Genomic DNA, 19,925 nt, shown 5'->3' with positions numbered 1-19,925 from the left:
CAATAGCAGATCTCCTCTGGGATCAGTCTCAAGTTCTGGGTGTGGGGTGGGAGGGGAGGTAAATCTCTGTGTAAATACCCCAGGATTAAGAAATAGAATACCACTGCACCCCAGAAGCCCCTTGTGTCCATCTAAAACACATGTTTAACCCACTTACCTTTGTACCTCTAAACAGTGCAATTTGGTTTTGCCTAGTTTTGAACACTTTCAAAATGGAAGCATTCTGTATGTATTCATTTGTGACCTGTTTATCTCATCCAGAGATTATATTCTTTGGTCATCTTTTCCTACTTTCCTTTTGTTTACTTGATAATAAATTCATCCTCCCTGAATCTCTCTTAACCAGAGTCAGAAAGTGGTCCCAATCTGGTTTGACTCTTTTCTATTTATTTGTATGTGGTGCCGAGGACTGAACCCTGTGTCTCACACATGCTAGGCAAGCATTCCACTGACCCACCTCCCCAGCCCAGTATTTGACTCTTTCATTTTAAAAAGCAGCCAGACCTTTTCAAAGTTTTAATATTTCAGAATGATAACAACAACCCAAGCCTGTTTTGAGCTCACTAACAAGCCACTTATAATAGGGGCAAACTGAGCCCTACCTTGCAGAGGACCCAGTGACTAAGTCTGTTAACAGTAGGTACTAACTATGTGTTATGTGTTGCTAATGATAGGAGAACTTAGGAAGATGCTTGGGAGCTTTGACATGGAAATGTAATCATTAAGTCTGTATGCCTGTATACAAGTGAACAGCCCAGGCCCATATAAACCCATAAGGCATTAAAAAACAAATTGGAAGGGAATTAATGACACTTCCTATAAAACTACAAAAAGCCACTTTAACATTTTATCCATAGTGAACACAGAAAGAGTCCCCTAAAAATGAATTTTTCCCACTTGCTGCAGTAGTATTTATGTGTTATTCATACCACTGTACCCAAGATTGGCTAGTATCTTACATGGACTACCACAGGAGCCCACGTTGGTCTCTCTCCACCTCACCTCAGTAAATTTTAAAAAAATGTAAATCTGATCACTTTCCCCTGCAGGGCTCTCCCTTTTTCTTAGGCTAAGACCAAAATTCCACCATGGCCAGCCTATAAGGTCCTTCTCTATGGTCCTGCTTTCTGCTCTTCTCATTGCTCTAGTTGGCTGATTTTTTATTGGATCATCCATCCTGGGATTCTGCATAAGCTTTTCTCTCTGGAATGTTTTCCCCACCATTTGCAGCTTCTTGTCTCTTATGCCCTTCCTCTTTCTTCCACACTGAGCTTAAACACTATGGGAAGCTTAAACACTTCAGGGAAGGCTATCCTGACCTCCCTAAGTCATGTCCTCTAGGTTGGGATCTCAGAGGAGCACATACCTTACTTTACAGCATGTCACAACTGCAGTTTTACATTTGTTTGTTATAATTTTATTTTATTTATTTTTTATTGCCTATCCTACCAGAGGAAAGATAGGTACCCCTGGGTGTATGTACTCCCAGTTATTTTTTAGAGGGGGGCGGGGCCTGTAATCAGGGATTGAACTCAATGACACTCGACCACTAAGCCACATCCCCAGCCCTATTTTTTATTTTGTTTTGAGAGAGGGTCTCACTGAGTTGCTTAGCACCTCACTTTTGCTAAGGCTAGTCTTGAACTTGTGATCCTCCTGCCTCAGCCTCCCGAGCAGCTGGGATTACAGGCGTGCACCTGGCATTTACTCCCAATTCTATCCCTAGAATTTAGCCCAATACCTGACACATTGTGAATACCTAGCAAGTACTTGTTGAATGAATGAATGATGGAGAACTTGGCATGGCTAACTGGTGCTTTTCTTGGATCATAGTCATTCTAGCAACCAATGGTTTTGTACCTAATACTATAATTCTGGTAGATTCTTTGTAGTTTGCAACTTTACACAGAATGATGCCAGCTCTTGCAGAACCAATCAGCTGACAGTAAACGGTATACTTAGAAAACAGAAAGTGGTCACTTGCTAAAATATCTGTGTGTGTTTGGAATTACATAGTAAATTCGAAACTTAGCATTAGCAACAAGATAGTAAGAAACTTTAGAGAAAAACAAAAAGGGTTGAGTATGTTCATTTTTTTATTCAGTTGAACACACTGTAAATTTTGTGGGTTTCTTGTGCTCCTTTGTGAGACTCAGCATATCGTCCATAATCTACCTAGAGCAAATACTTAGGTCTTTTCATCTGGGCATAGTTGCCTTTCAGTTTTAGCAGATGCTCAATAAAGAGGGCAAAAAGAAAATAGCAAAAAGTCATGGCTGGGGAACAGTTAAAATATAAACACATAGTAAGAAAAGAAAATGATCATGAGTTTTCTCTACAGTTGTGAATTCCAGTCTTTTACCTCTGAGCCCTGCTATAACTTTATTGGTCCACAGTAATAAGTCATGCAAAGTAGCTTATTTACATCAGGGATATGGCCCTGAAGCAGATCCCTGTTTTTAGAAGAAAGCCCAAATTTCAGAATCTTTTAATGGCTTATTTTTCTGAAAATTTTAAGAAATTCAATTTTAAATCTCTTACGTAAATTGAGAGGAAAAGACTATCAGGTGAGGCTTCTATGTGTGCTTTAAATGAACTTGTGTCTCTAGTATGATGAAGACAAGTAGAGAGAATTATGAGACAAGACAACTTTCACAGATAGAAAAACTGCACACATAGGCATACATAAATGTGTGTATGTAATACATTCTTATCACAAATCATAAGTAATCCTTCAGGTGAAAGTCAGTCTTGGGATTAATTTTGCCTTCTGGTACACTGTTAAATATAGTAGTCACTAGGCACATGTAGCTATTTAAATTTAAGTTAATTAAAAATGAATAAAATTTAAAATTGATTTCTTCAATTACACTAGACACATTTTTTAAATTTTTTTTTAGTTGTCAGTGGACCTTTATTTTATTTATTTGTATACGGGGCTGAGAATCGATCCCAGTGCCTCACGTGTTCTAGGCAAGCACTCTACCACTGAGCCCCAGCCCCAGCCCTTGATATGCATTCTTCCATAATTATTTTCTACTTGTAACACTACTGACACTCTTAGTATTTTGCAAAAATAGGATTATAGTGTACATTTATTTTTTTTTGTCATGACAATTTTTACATTTTTCCATATTAACACATCCTTATTCTTCAATGATTGTTTCATTATGTAACCACACTGTGTTTATTGAACTGGTTCTCCATTGATGGATATTCTACAAAGTAAAGCCAATATATTCATTTTGGAAAACAGCCTTATTGTTTACTTGTTTCTGTGTGTGTGTGTGTGTGTGTGTGTGTGTGTGTGTGTGTGTAAAGAAAAGCTGTTCCTTAAAGTTGGGGTGGAAACATCTGTCTGGCCTATCAAATGTTGGAGCATCTTGGAATGGTGATACTCAAGTGTGAGCATAATATTTTTAAAGTCTCAAGTCAAAGAGTTAAACCAACTGAAACGTAGTTATTTCTTTTTATTTTCCTCTTCCCTCTTAACACAGGCCACAAATGCTCATACCAACGAGGTGGTGGCAGTTAAGAAAATGTCCTATAGTGGGAAACAGACACATGAGGTAAGATGAGACAGTTGAATGCCTACACATACTTACAGGAAATAAGTATGAAGTTAACAAAATTATAAGTTCTGGTGTTCTGTGCACAGTAGGGTTACTAGAGTTCACAAGGTTGTAGTGTGTATTTCAAAATAACTAGAAAAAAAGATTCTGGATGTTCCCATCATTAAGAGATGATAAATGTTTGAGATGATGGGTATGCTAGATACTGTGATTGGACAATTACATTTTATATATATGTATCAAAACATAACACTGTATCCCATAAATGCATGCAATGATTATATGTCAAATATTTGAAAAAAATAAGGCTTACAGAAAAGAAAAGTAAATAAAATTCTCTAAACATTTACCTCCATTCTTTTTCCCCCCTCCTGCTTATGGAGTAAATAATAAAAGCTTCTAATATTCCAGATCAATCAACTATTTTCAGAAATAGAACACAGGTGTGTGTAATGGCTTCATTATAATGTCCTCAACAATAGATTTGTATTCACACATACTCAAACTGGAGGAATAACCAAGCTTAAATAGCTTCTTTGTTTGTTTAACATTTACCTTATATCCATTTCAAATAATAAAAATAATATTATATATGTATACTTGATAATAAAATACTATTTTCAGCTTCTAAATCAAAATATTTCTTTTCTGACTTCAATAGAAATGGCAAGATATTCTTAAAGAAGTTAAATTTTTACGACAATTGAAGCATCCTAATACCATTGAGTACAAAGGTTGTTATTTGAAAGAGCACACTGCTTGGGTAAGCCAGTCTCTGTTATCTTCCTTTTTTCTGTTAAATTTTCTCTATTATTTATTTGAACTGTACAATTCTCATTCCCATCTCTGTCCCATAGACTTTTGTTAACACTTTAGAGTGTGTCATGGTATAACTCTCGTGAGATTAAATATGATCACCAGCCTTTTGGAAGTTTCATTCTGTACACTCCACAGAGAGATGGGGAAAGTGGACCTCATCTTATAAAGAGGGATTTGTAAAGACAAAATGCAAGGGCTTGCACTCTCATCCTGAACCTTCATCACTGCCATTTCTCATCCCCTACTCCACCTCACCGCAGAACTGGAACTGTGCTTGCCATTGCGTGACTGAAATGTTTCCTAAACAGAACCTACCATCTGATTAAAGCGAAACTGTCTCTTGTTCCACTCCATCCCATGTGTCTTGATATGACTGTATTTCTGTTTTTAAGGCACATTAGGCACCATTTAGAACATGAAAATGCTAAATGTGCTACTTTGTCAGATGGCACATTCTCCCTCAAAGTCCAATTTAACTGTCATTTATTGAGTGCTTACCATGTACTGAGTTCTTTCCTGTACATGGTCGCTAATTAAGGAATGGAATATTGGTGCCCAAGCAGTATACTAAAACATTTCTGTTCAAGTGATCTGTAAGATATCTAGGACTATCATTCCCATGCCGAGCAGAAGAAATTAACCAAAGGAGCATCTTCTTATCTGGAAATCAGTTTTTCTCTGGCAACCTCAGCAGACTTGAAGGAGTCTAGAAACAGATTTAAATTAGGTGGAATAAATGTTACAAAATCCAGGTTTGAAATCTTCAGAAAATCCTCTAAGCTCTCATTCAAAACCTGTTTACTCTTAGATTATATAGAGTGCTAATAAGTTTGGTTACCTGATTTCTGTCTACAACTGATTGAATGAGCTAATTAAAAGGTGCTTTTAGGGCCAGGTATAGTGGCTAACATCTGTAATCCTGGAGACTTGGGAGGGTGAGACAGGAGGCAAAATCAAGGCCAGCCTGGGTAGCTTAGCAAGACCCTATTTCAAAACAAAAAATAAAAAGGCCTGGGATGTGGGAAGGCACCCCTCAGTTCAATCCCCAGTAATCAAATAATAATAATAATAAATTTTACAAAAAGTCCTCTTAGGAACTGAGCTGCTAGAAACATACATACAAACAGACATAAAAATAATTTGCCCATAAAGAAGAAGTCAGGGAAGCTAGAAAGTAGCCCTAATAACGTAAGACTGAGCAGCTACAGCTGCCTCCTATAAGGAGCGCACATCCATGTCCTGCGCCCCTGTGTTATGGAATAACAGGGAAGCAAATATTTGTGAAAAAGGCTCCGGTTTTTAAAATAGAATTAAAAAAATATAAACACTAAACCTATTTATTCATTCCATTCAGTTTTAAAGTTGTATAGATTGTACTTGACATACAGTGGTTTGATTTCAGATTTTTTGACTTTACAATAGTGCAAAACTAATACACAGTCATTAGAAACCACACTCTGAATTTTGAATTTTTATCTTTTCCCAGGGTAAGTAATATGCAGTATAATCCTTTTTCATGATGCAGGGCAATGGCAGCAAGCTGCATCTCCCTGTCAGCCTCATGATCACAGGGCAAACAACCAGTACTGTGTAGTATAGTAGTCTCCTCTGATCCATGGGGAATATGTTTCAAAACCCCTAGTAGAGTCTGAAACCACAGATGGTATTGCGGTGTTTCCTGTCTCTCTGAATTGAAGGAATCTGGAAAGAGATTTCCATTAGGCAGAGTAAATGTTTAATTTATAAATTAGTTTGAATTCATCAATTAGGCACAATAAGAGATTAATAACAATAACTAATAAATAAAGCAATTACAAAAGTATATGCCGCCGGGCACAGTAGCTCATGCCTGTAATCTCAGCAGCTCTGGAGGCTGAGACAGGAGGATCACCAGTTCAAAGCCAGCCTCAGCAAAATCAAGGTGCTAAGCAACTCAGTGAGCCCCTGTCTCTAAATAAAATACAAAATAGGGCTGGGATGTGGCTCAGTGGTCGAGTACTCTGAGTTCAGTCCCCAGTACCAAAAAGAAAAAAAAAAAAAAAGTATATTGCTATAAAAATGCCAGCATTACTACTTATAGTTTGGGATTCATTATTAAGTAAAATAGAATTAATTGGAGGAAAAAGAGAATTACTTGAATACAAGCACTGTGATATTGTGATAGTTGATCTGATAAGCAAGATGGCTACTAAGTGACTAATGGTTGGGTAGTATACACAGTATGATACTCTGACCAAAGGGATGATTTACTTCCAGAGAGAACCATACAATGAAATATTTCATCATGTATTCAGAATGATGCACAATTTTAAACTGATAAATTGTTTAATTTTAGAATTTTCCATTTAGTATTTTTGGAACACAGTTGACTGTGGGTAACTGGAACAGCAGGAATCAAATTTGTGGATAAAGGGAGGCTACAGTACTGTATTGCTAAGCTATAATGTTCAGTAAATAGGTGTATTAAATGCATTTCTGACTTATGATATTTTCAACTTATATTGGGCTTATCAGGACATGACCATCTTGTAAGTCAAGGAGGACTAGTATTCCTTTTTTGCATATTCAACTTAAGGAAGTTGTGTATGCCCATCCAGTTATTCAGTTAAAAAAAAACTAGAAAATTATGTGGTACAACTTTTTAAAATTTTTCCATCAAAGATGGCTAAAGGAAAAAAAATAGACACAGAAGGATAATGTTCATTATAATATTATGTGGAATCTTTCATTTCTCAATAAGAAATAAAACAAATGTTTCTGAATCTAGTATGTCAAGCAGAAACCGCAAACAAGTTTCTAAACTTCTTGTAAAATGCTAAATTATCACAGTAATGCAAGTTAGATCATATATAAATATGTTTTCACATTAATTTGTTTAAAAATGAAAAGAACCAGTAAGCTGATATTGGTTATATCTAGTTGATGATAAGAAATTTATATTTCATAATGAGCTTGTGCTGGTTTTTAAAATAACAAAATGTTAATTAGTAGGAGTGTGTATGCTTGCACGAATATGTGTGGAGATGGTCCCTGAGCATTCATAGTTTTGATCTTGGCTACAGATCAGCAATCTGGGACACCTAAAATATCTAAAAGAATAAAACAGTGTTTCTTCATTTTTGAGTTAAGAAACTCTCCCAAGATTGTCAAGAAATATCAGGAGTATTTTAATAGAAATGTCTCCAGATACAAATTAAAATATCCCATATCTCTCTGGGATTCCAGATAATGACACAGCAGGCTACATCTCTCCCCCACCCCCAGGTGCTGGGGATCAAACCCAGGGCCTCACACATGCCAGGCAAGCACTCCACCCGTGAGCTCCACCCAAGATGTGTTTCTTATTTAGAACTTCTTAAAACATGAAAATAAGGAGTCCCTACTTACTGGTTTGGGGAGGTTGTTTGGTTTGTTTTGGTGCTGAGCATTGAATCCAGGTCTTTGCATATGGTTTATTTTAGCTACTATTTCTCAGTATAAATTTTACTGGCTCATGTATTTTTTAATACTCTCTAAGTTACAAATTTTAATTTATAATGCAATGTAACCACTTTAAATTCTTTAAAAATAAGGTGGTGTGGAAATTGGTAAGTAAATAAATTGGCAATCTCAGTTTCACCATTGACAAGGAATATTTCCATATCCAGCCCCCTTATAGTCTTAGGCCAATGCAAGTTAAGTAGTAACAAAAACTGAGATGTTGAAAACAGTGAAAATCAATTCATGTCAGACAACCAAGATAATACAGGTTCAGGTGAGTCAGAATATTTATTCACCTAATATTCTGAATTCCTTGGTCGGTTGGTTGGTTGGTTGGTTTCAGAAATTACTCATTAACCCTTATTGTTCTGACTGGTTTTTTTTTTTAAATCTATTACAGTTGGTGATGGAATATTGCTTAGGCTCAGCATCTGATTTGTTAGAAGGTGAGAATAAAAGCACTAGACCCTCCTCTGTTTCACCTTGGGCAGAATGTTATCTACCCTACATTTGAGTGCAGTTTATGCAATCTGATTAGAGAGTGACTTGGACCTAAGGGTTGTGTGGATAAGCTATGCAAACTTCATCTCTGCAGCATCACTGAAGGTGTCTGAGGGAGGATAGCAGCTTCCCTGCTGTTTCTTTCAGGGCCCATCCAGGGAAGGTACCACTTAACATGATGCGGTATATGTAGCTGGAAACATCAAATTTCTCTCTATGTATCAAATTCTATTTATGTTTAACCCTTTCCAATATTGTGTTTGACCCAATTCTCCTCTGGAAATGCTATTATAACCAGAGACTGTGTTAAAAATATACATTAAAAAATATCTTATATCATACTTTATCTCTGAATAGAAATTGCTTATTAACTGCTTTCACAAATAATGAAAATCTGTAGTTGGAGGGAGTAATTATAGATGGCTTTGTGGCAGAGGAGAATAATATGACCTGGAACATTCCAGGCATTTAAAGTGTCAGAAGGGACTGATAAATTTGAGCCTGGGCAGTTGGAATCAGTGTGGCATTGACTTGCCACTGACAGGTAAATTAACAACACGTCACTTAATGAATATCAGGCTTTGTTTGTTTTATTTGGTTTTGAAGGGTTTTTTGTTGTTGTTGTTTTGTTTTGTTTTTGTACACTTGGTTTTCCTGTTACCTGATCATCCGTGGCTTTCCTTTAGAAAATATATACATCGTCTATATTTAGGTAAATGCGTTCCCAAATTGTCATTTGGGAAAGTAGATAATTAGTTTGATATAGCTGTGTAAGATGATGAAAAGAGCGGTAAGACTGGTCATTACTCCTGACCTTTTTTTTCCCTCCTTCCTCAGTTCATAAGAAACCACTTCAGGAAGTAGAGATCGCTGCCATTACTCACGGTGCCTTACAGGGACTAGCCTACCTACATTCTCATGCATTGATTCATAGGTAAGATTAGAGAACATTTCCGTTTTCATTTCAGTTACAGGATTCTCTGTCTGTTCCAGGAACCTTGAAAATTAGTGCATGCTCCAATTTTTAGGGTGGCTAAGGATTTATAGGAAGCAAAGAATTTGCTGCTTTTCTGGATAAAGGAGGAAGATTGCCAGAATTTAGCTCCTACCACCTGATCTCTCCGGTATAGCCACACTTCTGTCACCTCTACTCTGTAGGGAGCTGTCCTCCAGGCTGAGTGTTAAGGGAAATTTGATGAAGAACCCAGTGACCTTTGGATACTGTGTCAAGAAGAAAAGAAAATTAACCTTCCTGGCATATATTTATTTCTTAGCTGAGTTCCTTCTTTCTGCCTTTCCTATTGTGAATGGCAAGTTACTCGTACATAAATAGATATTAAAATATTTTTCATTTCTATAGTCCATATAGATATGAACTCCAAAAAGTATAATCTTTATTTCAATGGAGGCAGAGATGGGGGCTCAGAAAGATTTCAATAACATTTAGATAATAGCATTTAGATAATAAAATAGGGACTGAAATTCAAATTTCTTAACTCCTAATGCAATCATCCAGGGCTTCTATTTTATATTCCCTTTATTTCTTCTTCTTCTTTTCTTTCTCCCCCTGTGCTAGGGATTGAACAGAAGCCTCATGCATGCTAAGCAAGTGTTCTACACTCATCTATACCCAGCCCCTATCTTATATTTTCTGCACCATAACCCTACTCTTCTCTCTCTACTAACCACTCCTAAAGAGTGATGTTGTTCCCAAACTTTGCTTCTCTCAGTAAAGCGCTTCTGGCAGTTACTGTACTGAATAGTGGAAATAGTAGAACAGTCAGTAGATATAAAGGATCTGACTTGGCTCACAGACAAAAGGAAACACTTGGCATTTACTAGGAAGAAGTGAAACTATTAGGTCATAGTTCCCCCTTTTGCTTCTGTTTCAGTCCCCCTACGGGAGCCATCACCAGTTACTAGCTGGTTTATTTATAAAAATGAAGTATCATGGGCTCAGGGTGTAGCTCAGTGGCAGATTACTTCCCTAGCATGTGTGAGGACTGGGTTCCATCCCAGCCCTATGGAAGGAATAAATAAATAAATAAAGATGAAGAATTAGCCTAATCATGGCTGATAAATATTGATTCAGTACATTTACCATGATATCTACGGAGTTGACAACTTTTCTTTCAAATGTATTTCTTTGGTACTAAGATGTTATTAATGAATGTTGACTTACTTATAACAATTTTGCTGCTTTTATTGAAATCTAAAGTTCGGCTTTTTGGGTGTCATTATTACCTTAAATCTGCACGTTGTTTTACTGTTTTATTCTGTATAATACATTATCTTCTTTAGTTTGTAAAAGAAGTTGAAAAGACAAAACAATTGAAAAATGTGCTTTAAATTTTTAAATGAGGACCATATCTCAGATTTTTGTTTCTAAAGAGAAATAAATGATGCTTTTTTTTTTTTTAATTCTCTTTGCCAATGCCTAAAGTCATCATGAGGAAGGTAACTGAATTTACAAGGAAAGTTTTTATAAAAGTTGTTTTGGAAGCATTCAAACCTGATCATTTTCAACTTGACATAAGTTCCTCATTTTCTGTTTTATCTTTCCATGGCCCATCAACATACAACTCTTAGTTGCTAGTACCCATTACACATCATGTCTTTAAAAAAAAAAAAAAGAATGAGTACATCCACATCTTCTCATTCTAAATTATCATACTGATGAATTAATTTTTAAATCATATTTTTAAAACATTTTGCTGCATAAAACATCTGATATCCTTAGTAGTGACCACTTGAGACTCATTATAGTAATACAAGAGAAATGCAATTTCCTAACCCCTAATCCTTGTTTGTTTTGATCTTTCAGGGTCTTCTTTTTACTGTATGGTGTTACTTTAAAATAACACCTTCTATATAACATGTACCCACAAATGCCTTAGAGTGGCAGTTACACTTAAAAGCAAAGAGAAAGGGTCACAGGCAAGAAAGAAAAGGTATGTGTGTAGTTGAGGACTATTGGTTAGGTAGTCAACACAGAGTCATCACAGTTTTATTTAGGTTCCAAAAATGTCGTGGAACTTGGGAGAGAGAAAAAAAAAAGGCAATTCCACATTTCACCAATCTTCCCAGCACAGGGAATACTACTGGTGATGGGATTTAGCATTTAAGAATATGCCTTTATAAGTAGCACCTGGTGAGATTTCCTTGTCTGCCACCTCTGCCTTTTTCCTCACTGTGCCCCCTCCCTCTGAAGAAATCCTCACCTTTAAGTAATGACTACAACCTGCCCATAAGTACACCCGGGAATCTGGGCCCCTTAGAACATGTGGTTCTTCCTAAATCCCTTTCTGGCTAAGTTTTTTTTTTTTAAACAAGTTTTTGCCTTATTAATTGCATGTTCTGACCTTTTCCATAATCAAAATTGAAAAGTAATTTTCTAACCCTATTATTTTTTTCCTATAGGGATATTAAAGCAGGAAATATTCTCCTAACAGAGCCAGGTCAGGTGAAATTAGCTGATTTTGGATCAGCCTCAATAGCTTCTCCTGCCAACTCCTTCGTGGGCACACCTTACTGGTATGTAAGTTAGCAAATATGACATTGTTTTCCCTAGCATTGGTTTGGAGGTTGTTTGTTTTTATTTTTGAGATAGGGTCTCCCTCAGTTGCCAAGCCTGATGTTTAACTTGTAATTCTCCTGCCTCGGCCTCCCAAATAGCTGAGATGACAGGTGCCAGCAGGCCTAGTAATGGTATCATTTTGTTTTGTTTTTTTGACAGTGTCTTAGCAGTGTACCCCAAAGGGAAATTTTGTTTGAAAAGATTAGAAGTACTCAGTAGAAGAAAGAGAGAGAGAGAGAGAGAGAGAGAGAGACTCTCAGTATAAAAATCACTTTAAATTGTTCCAATGTGGTTGATGTCACTGTGTGTAAACTGAGCCAGACTATCAACACACCCACCAAGCTCAGGTTTTCTTTTTCATTTGAGGTTTATTTGAACTTTTCTCTTGAACCAGTTTTCAGGTAAGGACAAGAGGACTTCTTTAGGCTTATCTGGCTAACAGCAAGCGTAAGTGATACTTTCTGATGAAAAAAATCTCAGTTCAGGTCTTTGTTGAGTTCTCTGATGCGTCACCTAGCATGGCATTCCCACTCGAAGTTTTTCATCCTATTCCCTTCTAGATTCCTTTCTTTTCTTTTATAGACACATTGGAATTTCATTATATTTTGCAGAATGACTTATATCCCTGCAAAATTACTTACCTACTAAAAAAATCAGTTGCCATTTGGATTTTTCCCCTCATAATCAGATAGCATTTACTAAGCAAAGGTTTATACATAATAACAGAACACAGTACTGCTCAAAGCAAACCCAACCTGATATAACCCCTGCCCTGCTAATGAAAATGTATTAAGGACAAGCCTGTGAGGTGACATCCATTACCATAACCTATTTGTTTTATAAGTTGTAGTATCTTTGGAATAGCTGATGACTTTGCTTTATGTTGTCCCACAAGATATTTTTTTGTGTTGTTTAAAGTAATTTATTTGTTTCCTGGGCATAGAGGCACAGGCCTGTGATCCCAGCAACTTGGGAACCTGAGGCAGGAGGATCATAAGTTCAAGGGCAGCCTGGGCAATTTAATGAGACCCTATCTTAAAACAAAAAATAAAAAGGGCTGAAGATGTAGCTCAGAGACATAGTACCCCTAGGTTCAATCCCTTGTACCAAGAATAAATAAATATTTTTAAAATTTCATATGTATTAATCCTTTATGAATCTGTATGAGATAACTACTAGAATTCTTTCCATTTTGTAGATAAATTAACTGATGTACAGATAGGTTAGATAACTTACCCAAGATCAAACTGATAGTGAAGCACGGAATCAGGATATATTGAATACAGTGTCATTTCATGTAGATCATTAAATATGCTGATATTTTGAATAGTGTTCTTTAAAAACAATTTATCGAAGAAAATCTAGCAGATAAAAAATGTTGAATATCCTTAAGAACTGCTATTTCATTGACTCACTTTATAAAAAAGAAATGTTTTTTAAAACTTACAACTTGAGTTTTGCACATTTTGTTGGCAGGATGGCTCCAGAAGTTATCTTAGCTATGGATGAAGGACAGTACGACGGGAAAGTCGATGTTTGGTCACTCGGTATCACCTGTATTGAATTGGGTAAGTGAAGAGAATTGTTTTGGTTGTATTTTTGAGACTCACTCCTTATGACTGTCAATTAACTCCTCCATCTTTTATTTGTTTCATTTTGTTTTTGTTTTTGTGGTTCTGGGCATTGAACTCAGGATCTCGTAACTACTAGGCAAGTGCTCAACCACTGAATGACTTTCCCAGCCCTTCATCCAGTTATTATTTAATTTATTATTTAACTGCTACATGTGTGCCAGGCAATGCGAATTTATTATAGATATTTCTGTGCTCTTGTACAACACAGAAGATTGCTTTCTCTTAGCTGCGTTTCATGTTATTATTTTAATTAAAAGAATTTGAACAGACATAGGTATTCACAAACATGGAAATATAAGACAGTGTATACTAATATTTGAAAAACGTTAATTCTTCATACTATGAGTAACATGTGTCCTGTCTTCACAGTAGTATTCATTACTTTAATTTATACTTCAACTTGAAGAAGGAAATCCAAAAAAGTGATAGAAGGCTTCTGAGCCTGTACTCCAAAACTGTATATGACCCACATAGAGTACAACCTTGGAGAAAACTTCATATTAGAAGATATATCAACCATAAAATTGTTCCCCAAAATATTGTTTGTGAAATTATCTAAAATTCCATGGAATCTCTTCTCCAGTTGTATATTTTGAACTTCAATGTATCTTGAATTACCTTTATCCAATAGTGAATTTAACAAATTTGCCAACTAGTAAATTTAGCAAATGAATCTCTTGGTGGTGGGATGGGCCTCTGATTTGTAACCCTTGCCAATTCCCCCAGTGTAAATACTCCCACTGTGGCACTTCCAAGCTACCAGTGTGCTGTTTACTAGATGTGAACTTGAGGAAAGATATATACAGTTGGCCTTCCAAAGCCAGGATGAGCTGGCTCATAACCCTGACTTTATCTAGATATTTATAGATTTTAAATTAAATTTTTTTTAAGTTTAAGATCAGTTTTTGAAAAGTTCTTTTGTCTGATTTTCTAAATTTAGACTTTGATTTTTTTTCTTTCCTGGTCTCCAAATTGATCCTGTAAGGATTTTCTGAGTTCCAATTTGATTCTCGAATTCTGGTTTTCTTTTTCTAAAATGTTTGACCTACAAAGTACATTACCAGTGCTTCATTGACCCCTTTCAACCAAGGAACATAGGATAAGGATGTAGTTTTTTCTATTTTTCTAACATTAAAGAGATATTAGTGGAAAAAATTCCAAGAGAAAAATTAGAACAGTCACTTAATTTCTTTTAATTAAGTGATACATTCATATGGTTTTTAAATTAAAAAAACTTCAAGTCCAACAAAATGGTGAGACCCTGTCTCAGAAGATGGAAATTTTTAAATGTATATATATAAAACAACATATAATAAAAGGGTATCTTCCTCTTCTATTCCTGGCTCTATCCACATATTTCCCATCCTCCTGCCCCACCCCATCGACACACAGAGAATCACTATCACTAATTTCTTATGTATCCTTCCAGAGTTTTTTATTAATATATAAATTAATGGGAATCTATGCTTTTTAGGGGGCGTGCTGAAGATTGAACCATGGCCCCTCAGCTATATCCCCGTCCCAGTATATACTGATTATATTCATTTTCACACCCAAGTTGACATATACATGTGGTTCCATGCTTTGATTTTTTAATTAATAATACCTTGAGGATTTAAAAAATATTACTTAGTGATCTTTTCCATTGTTTTGATGGCATTGTTTTATTCCAGTGTATGGATACATAATAATTTATTTAATTGGTTCCATACTAATAGACATTGAGGTTATAGATTTCTTTTTTGAATTCTAATATTTTACTAGTCTTTTTCATTGCAAAGGATATTATTAAGATTTATTCTACTGATTTTGAGTGGCTCTCATCAGAAATACTTGCATATTTAAAAAAGACTTAGGATGGACTTCCAATAACACTCTGCAGAACTTGACTGAGTAATGGTAAAACTCTTACAGCCCAAACTAGCCAAAGCAATTGTGAACAAATAGAATTCAGGCAGAAGAATCACTGTACCAGAATCCATACCATAATAACTAAATTAGTAAAGTGTTGATCCAGGTAAAGACTAGTATCCAATAGAATAGGGGGAAAAAAATCTAGAAACAGACTCATATGAGTCAGATTTTAGTATAAGAAAAATCTTTGTAGATTAATGGAGAAAGGGTGGCTCATTTGTTAAACAATACTGATAGATTTTGTTAATTATATGATAAGGACTAAAATTAGATTCCTAGGTATACCATACATTAAAATAAATTCCAGATTTGTTAAATATCCAAAAATTAAAAGTAAAACTTTAAAAGATTTAAGAGAATACCCCTCATGTCTCAGTTTTGAGATCTCTCAAATAAAGTTAATAATAACACCTACTTTGTGGGGTTGTTTTGGCGATGGATTAATTAATAAACAAAGCAATTAATTGAACTGGTATATAGTAAACATTGTGTAAATATATTATTACTTTCAATTGTCTTTATAAGTATAGGGAAGAATTTTTTCTAAACAATATTTTTAAAACATAATGACAAATTTTAATGACAAGTCATGGACAGAGAGAAGGTAGGTGAAATGGATCTAACCAGCAGAGTGTTGGTTCAGACTTTATAAAGAACTTTTACAACTTCTTTACTAAAAAGAAAAAGACCAAACAACCAGAAGGAAAAAGAAAAAAACTGAGTACAGAATTTGATCAAACAATTCTTTGAAGAGGAAACCTAAATGAACAGTGAGCATTGGGAAATGTTCATTCTCATTAATGTTTGGGGAGATCCAAACTATTAGTTAAAACTATTTTAAATCTCCCAGATTGACAAAAGGTTTTAATTCTTCGAATAATAAATTGGGAGAAGCTGCTAGGGAAACAAGACTTTTTCTTGCCATTGGTAGGAATGACATTGATAAGACCCCTCTGGAATGTCAACTGGTCAGCCATAGCTAGTAAAACTGAGGAGTGGTCTCAATGACCCAATGTTCCACTTCTCATAGTAGAGACAGAGAAATACTTTGCAGGTGCATTGGAAAATGTGTTCAAAGATGCAGCCCTGTTGGTAGGAGCCAGAAAAGGTGGAGATGACCTAAATTCTTATTCAAAGGAGAATGGATAAATAAATTGTGGCATACTATATCACAGTTAATAATGAACAAGATCTACATGTACCATCATGGATAGATCTAAAATCAGAGTATGTAAAGAACAGAAAATTGAGGAAGTACATATACAGTATCATGTCAATTATGGAGGTTATATAAGTGCTTTTATATGTTGTTAAGATCCTATGAATACTAATAGAGTATAGCATAGATATAAAAGATACAACTCCAGAATAGTAAGTCGGGAGAATGGAAGGGAAGAGATATCTTTTTTTTTTTTTTTTAAAGAACAAAGATCTGAAACAAAACAAAAAATGATAATCGAATTGTAGGTATCTACTATAATATTCTACAGATTTTTTATGCTTTACATATTGAGCATTTAAGCTTTTGAAAAATTAGAAATAAAAGCACATCCTTTGTAAGGGGACTATTCTCTGCATAGCAGAGAGTTAGCAGTATAGAATAAGTTTCAGAATTAAACACCCTGGGTTTGAATCTTGGCTTCACCACCACTTAGCTGGCAGGATCGCCAGGTATGGCTGCAACATCATGCCAGCAGGTATTCACATAGTCTAGGATGTAAGTGATACCTCCTGGAGCTACGTGACATGTTGATGCTGGCTGTGTGATCTTGGACCATTTTTTTAAACTTCTCTTACCCTCAGTTTTCTCATTTGCTAAGTGGAAATAACAATACATAGGTATTTTCAGGTTTCAAAATAAGTTAAAATAAATATTTAACATAGTGATTGGCACATACCAAATACTGAATAACAGCTAATTATACTCATGTAGATTATTATTTTTTTTGCAATTTAATTTTTAGGAAATACGAATGAACTGAAATTTTACTTATAATGCTGAAACCAGAGCAGCAACTCCTTGGTTGATATTTTAAGAGAATGTACCAGCCAGGTTGAACCTCATAGCTAATTAGTGCTCACCCATAGTTTTCACAAGTGTTTTTCTTACCAAAATCCTTCTGGAATGTAACATGGATTCCATCCTTCTCAACGGGACAAAAACAACAACAAACGCCCTTTTCTGCTGATTCAAGATCATCACGTTAGGTTTTACACCCTATAGAGGTATAGTAATGACTCATGTTTCACGAATCACTTGACATTAGGCAAACAAGTAGAGATGCCAAGAAACATCTGAAGTCTTCCTCTCTTGCAACAGCCCCTGCCCAGTGCCTGTTTCCTGATTTTATCTTTGTTTAAAAATAATTGAAATATGTGTAATGACATGCTGTCAGCCTAATTCTGATTACCATTTATGAAATGACTTCCCAGATTAAAAGACAAGATGGCCTTCTCCCCAAGGGTTGTTGTCATCTACAGTTAGAAAGACTTTCACATTGAAAGGCGATAATATCAAATTGTGATTTTAAAAAAAAAAAAAAAAGTCTGCAGTCAGATAAACTCATGTTCTAACTCTAGTTCTGACATTTCTTAGTTATGTGATTTGGGTCAAGTTATTTTAACTGTCTGTGAAATTTGTATAATAAGATTCCCTACCTTATGGGAATTGTCTGGATTAAATGAAAATATGGATTTCAGGTGCTTTTTATTGTATTATGTGTTCTTAATAAATGTCAGTAATCATCAGCACTATCCTGGGACAATGGTAGTTCATCCAAATTTTTAACATCTCTTTAAAACCAGGAGGTAACAAGGGCTGGGGGAAGTTAATAACAATACATTGTATACTTGAAGTTGCTGGGCATAGATCTTTTTTTTTTTTTTTACATGATTTTTTTTTTAAAGAGAGAGAGAGAGACAGAATTTTTAATATTTATTTTTTAGTTTTCGGCAGACACAACATCTTTGTTTATATGTGGTGCTGAGGATCGAACCCAGGCCACACACATGCCAGGCGAGCGCGATACCTCTTGAGTCACATCCCCAGCCCTGGGCATAGATCTTAAATTTTCTCACAACAACTAAAAGTTGTAACTATATGAAATGATAAATATGTTAATTGTGGTAATCACTTTGCAGTGTAGATGAATAACAAAACATCATTTTATATATACCTTAGAATATTTTAATTAATATTTTTAGAAATAATGTTTGTCAAAAATCCAATAAAATAAATATGATTTTTTTTAAAAAGCAGGAGAGGGCTGGGGATGTGGCTCAAGCGGTAGTGTGCTCGCCTGGCATGCGTGTGGCCCTCGCTGGCATGCGTGTGGCCCGGGTTCGATCCTCAGCACCACATACTAACAAAGATGTGTCTGCCGAAAACTAAAAAAAATAAATAAATTTAAAAAGAAAAAAAAGGAAGGAGGTATTTTTATAGGCCATAGCATATTATAATTGGCAACATTTTCTCTTAAGTTATAAAATAAGGGTGTATATTAAATAGTTATACATCTTATAATCGATGGCATCTTAGATGCAGAGTCTTAAAGTAGTAGAATATTTACTATTACAAGCATTCACAAAATTGTTACTTGCCAGGGACTCTTAATTTCTCAGCCATTATTTAAAAATTATATCAGTAATATAATAAATAATATAAGTATTTCTTTAACAGCTTTATCATATATCTTCATTTCCCTAGCATTGATTCTGTTAATGTAAACACATAAGAAGAGTTATTTTCCCTTTTTAAATAAAAGAAAGTTAAGCTATTTCAGATATACCATATGCAGTGCTTTTTCTGTGTTTGAGGTTTAATGAAATTACAGGTGCAAACAAGGTACTTTAAATTGTACTTTTAATGTTGAAATTACATTGAAAGTGTGAATAAATAGTGCATAATGTCCCCTTTTCTTTTTGATATCTAGCTCTTCTGTAAGTGTATATTTTTTAAAAACACCCTAACCTAGAAATCAAATTGCTGAGGTCACATTACAAAGCCAGACAATGGTAATGTCATTGCCACTGCTCCTCTGTCCGAAGAGCAAGCCTTAGAGTCCCTACATGCTTAAGTCTGTTTTAGAAACCATCTTCTGCTGAACTCATCATCCATCAAAAGCTAGTTAAATGCATGACTTTTGTGAAAACTCGTGGACATTGAAAAAGTCCAGTCACCAGATACTGTTTTTCAAGATTTTTTTTCAAGAGAAACTAATCTTGATGCTCCAGACACTTCCTTCACCAGCAAAGATCCACTTTGAAGAAACTGTGCTCAGAAACAAGTGGAGCTTGTGGCTTCTCTGCCTGGAATCTTCATCAGACAGCCATTCTAATCTGTCAGGTGCTGCGATGGCCTGGGGGAATGGAGTTAGACTCAATCTTCTACAACTGCTGCTTTTTCTTTTCATTTTGAAATTCTAGTAC

At 35.3% G+C, this 19,925-nt stretch overlaps 1 protein-coding gene across 3 annotated transcripts in view; it reads left to right on the top strand.

Moving 5' to 3' along the window:
* Taok3 (TAO kinase 3) overlaps positions 1–19,925 on the top strand; it is a 188,705-nt gene that overhangs the window by 108,323 nt on the left and 60,457 nt on the right. For all 3 annotated transcript variants that reach the window (XM_026403416.2, XM_026403415.2, XM_077795569.1), the window contains 6 exons: positions 3,498–3,569; positions 4,234–4,335; positions 8,272–8,317; positions 9,210–9,306; positions 11,793–11,906; positions 13,426–13,517. In XM_026403416.2, coding sequence (XP_026259201.1) covers positions 3,498–3,569; positions 4,234–4,335; positions 8,272–8,317; positions 9,210–9,306; positions 11,793–11,906; positions 13,426–13,517 — 523 coding nt within the window. The remainder of the gene's footprint in view (positions 1–3,497; positions 3,570–4,233; positions 4,336–8,271; positions 8,318–9,209; positions 9,307–11,792; positions 11,907–13,425; positions 13,518–19,925) is intronic.

Source organism: Urocitellus parryii, chromosome 3 (genome assembly GCF_045843805.1).
Source record: "Urocitellus parryii isolate mUroPar1 chromosome 3, mUroPar1.hap1, whole genome shotgun sequence".
Taxonomy (NCBI): Eukaryota; Metazoa; Chordata; class Mammalia; order Rodentia; family Sciuridae; genus Urocitellus; species Urocitellus parryii.
The sequence above is the reverse complement of the archived record's forward strand: the minus strand, read 5'-3'. Positions and strand labels throughout refer to the sequence as shown.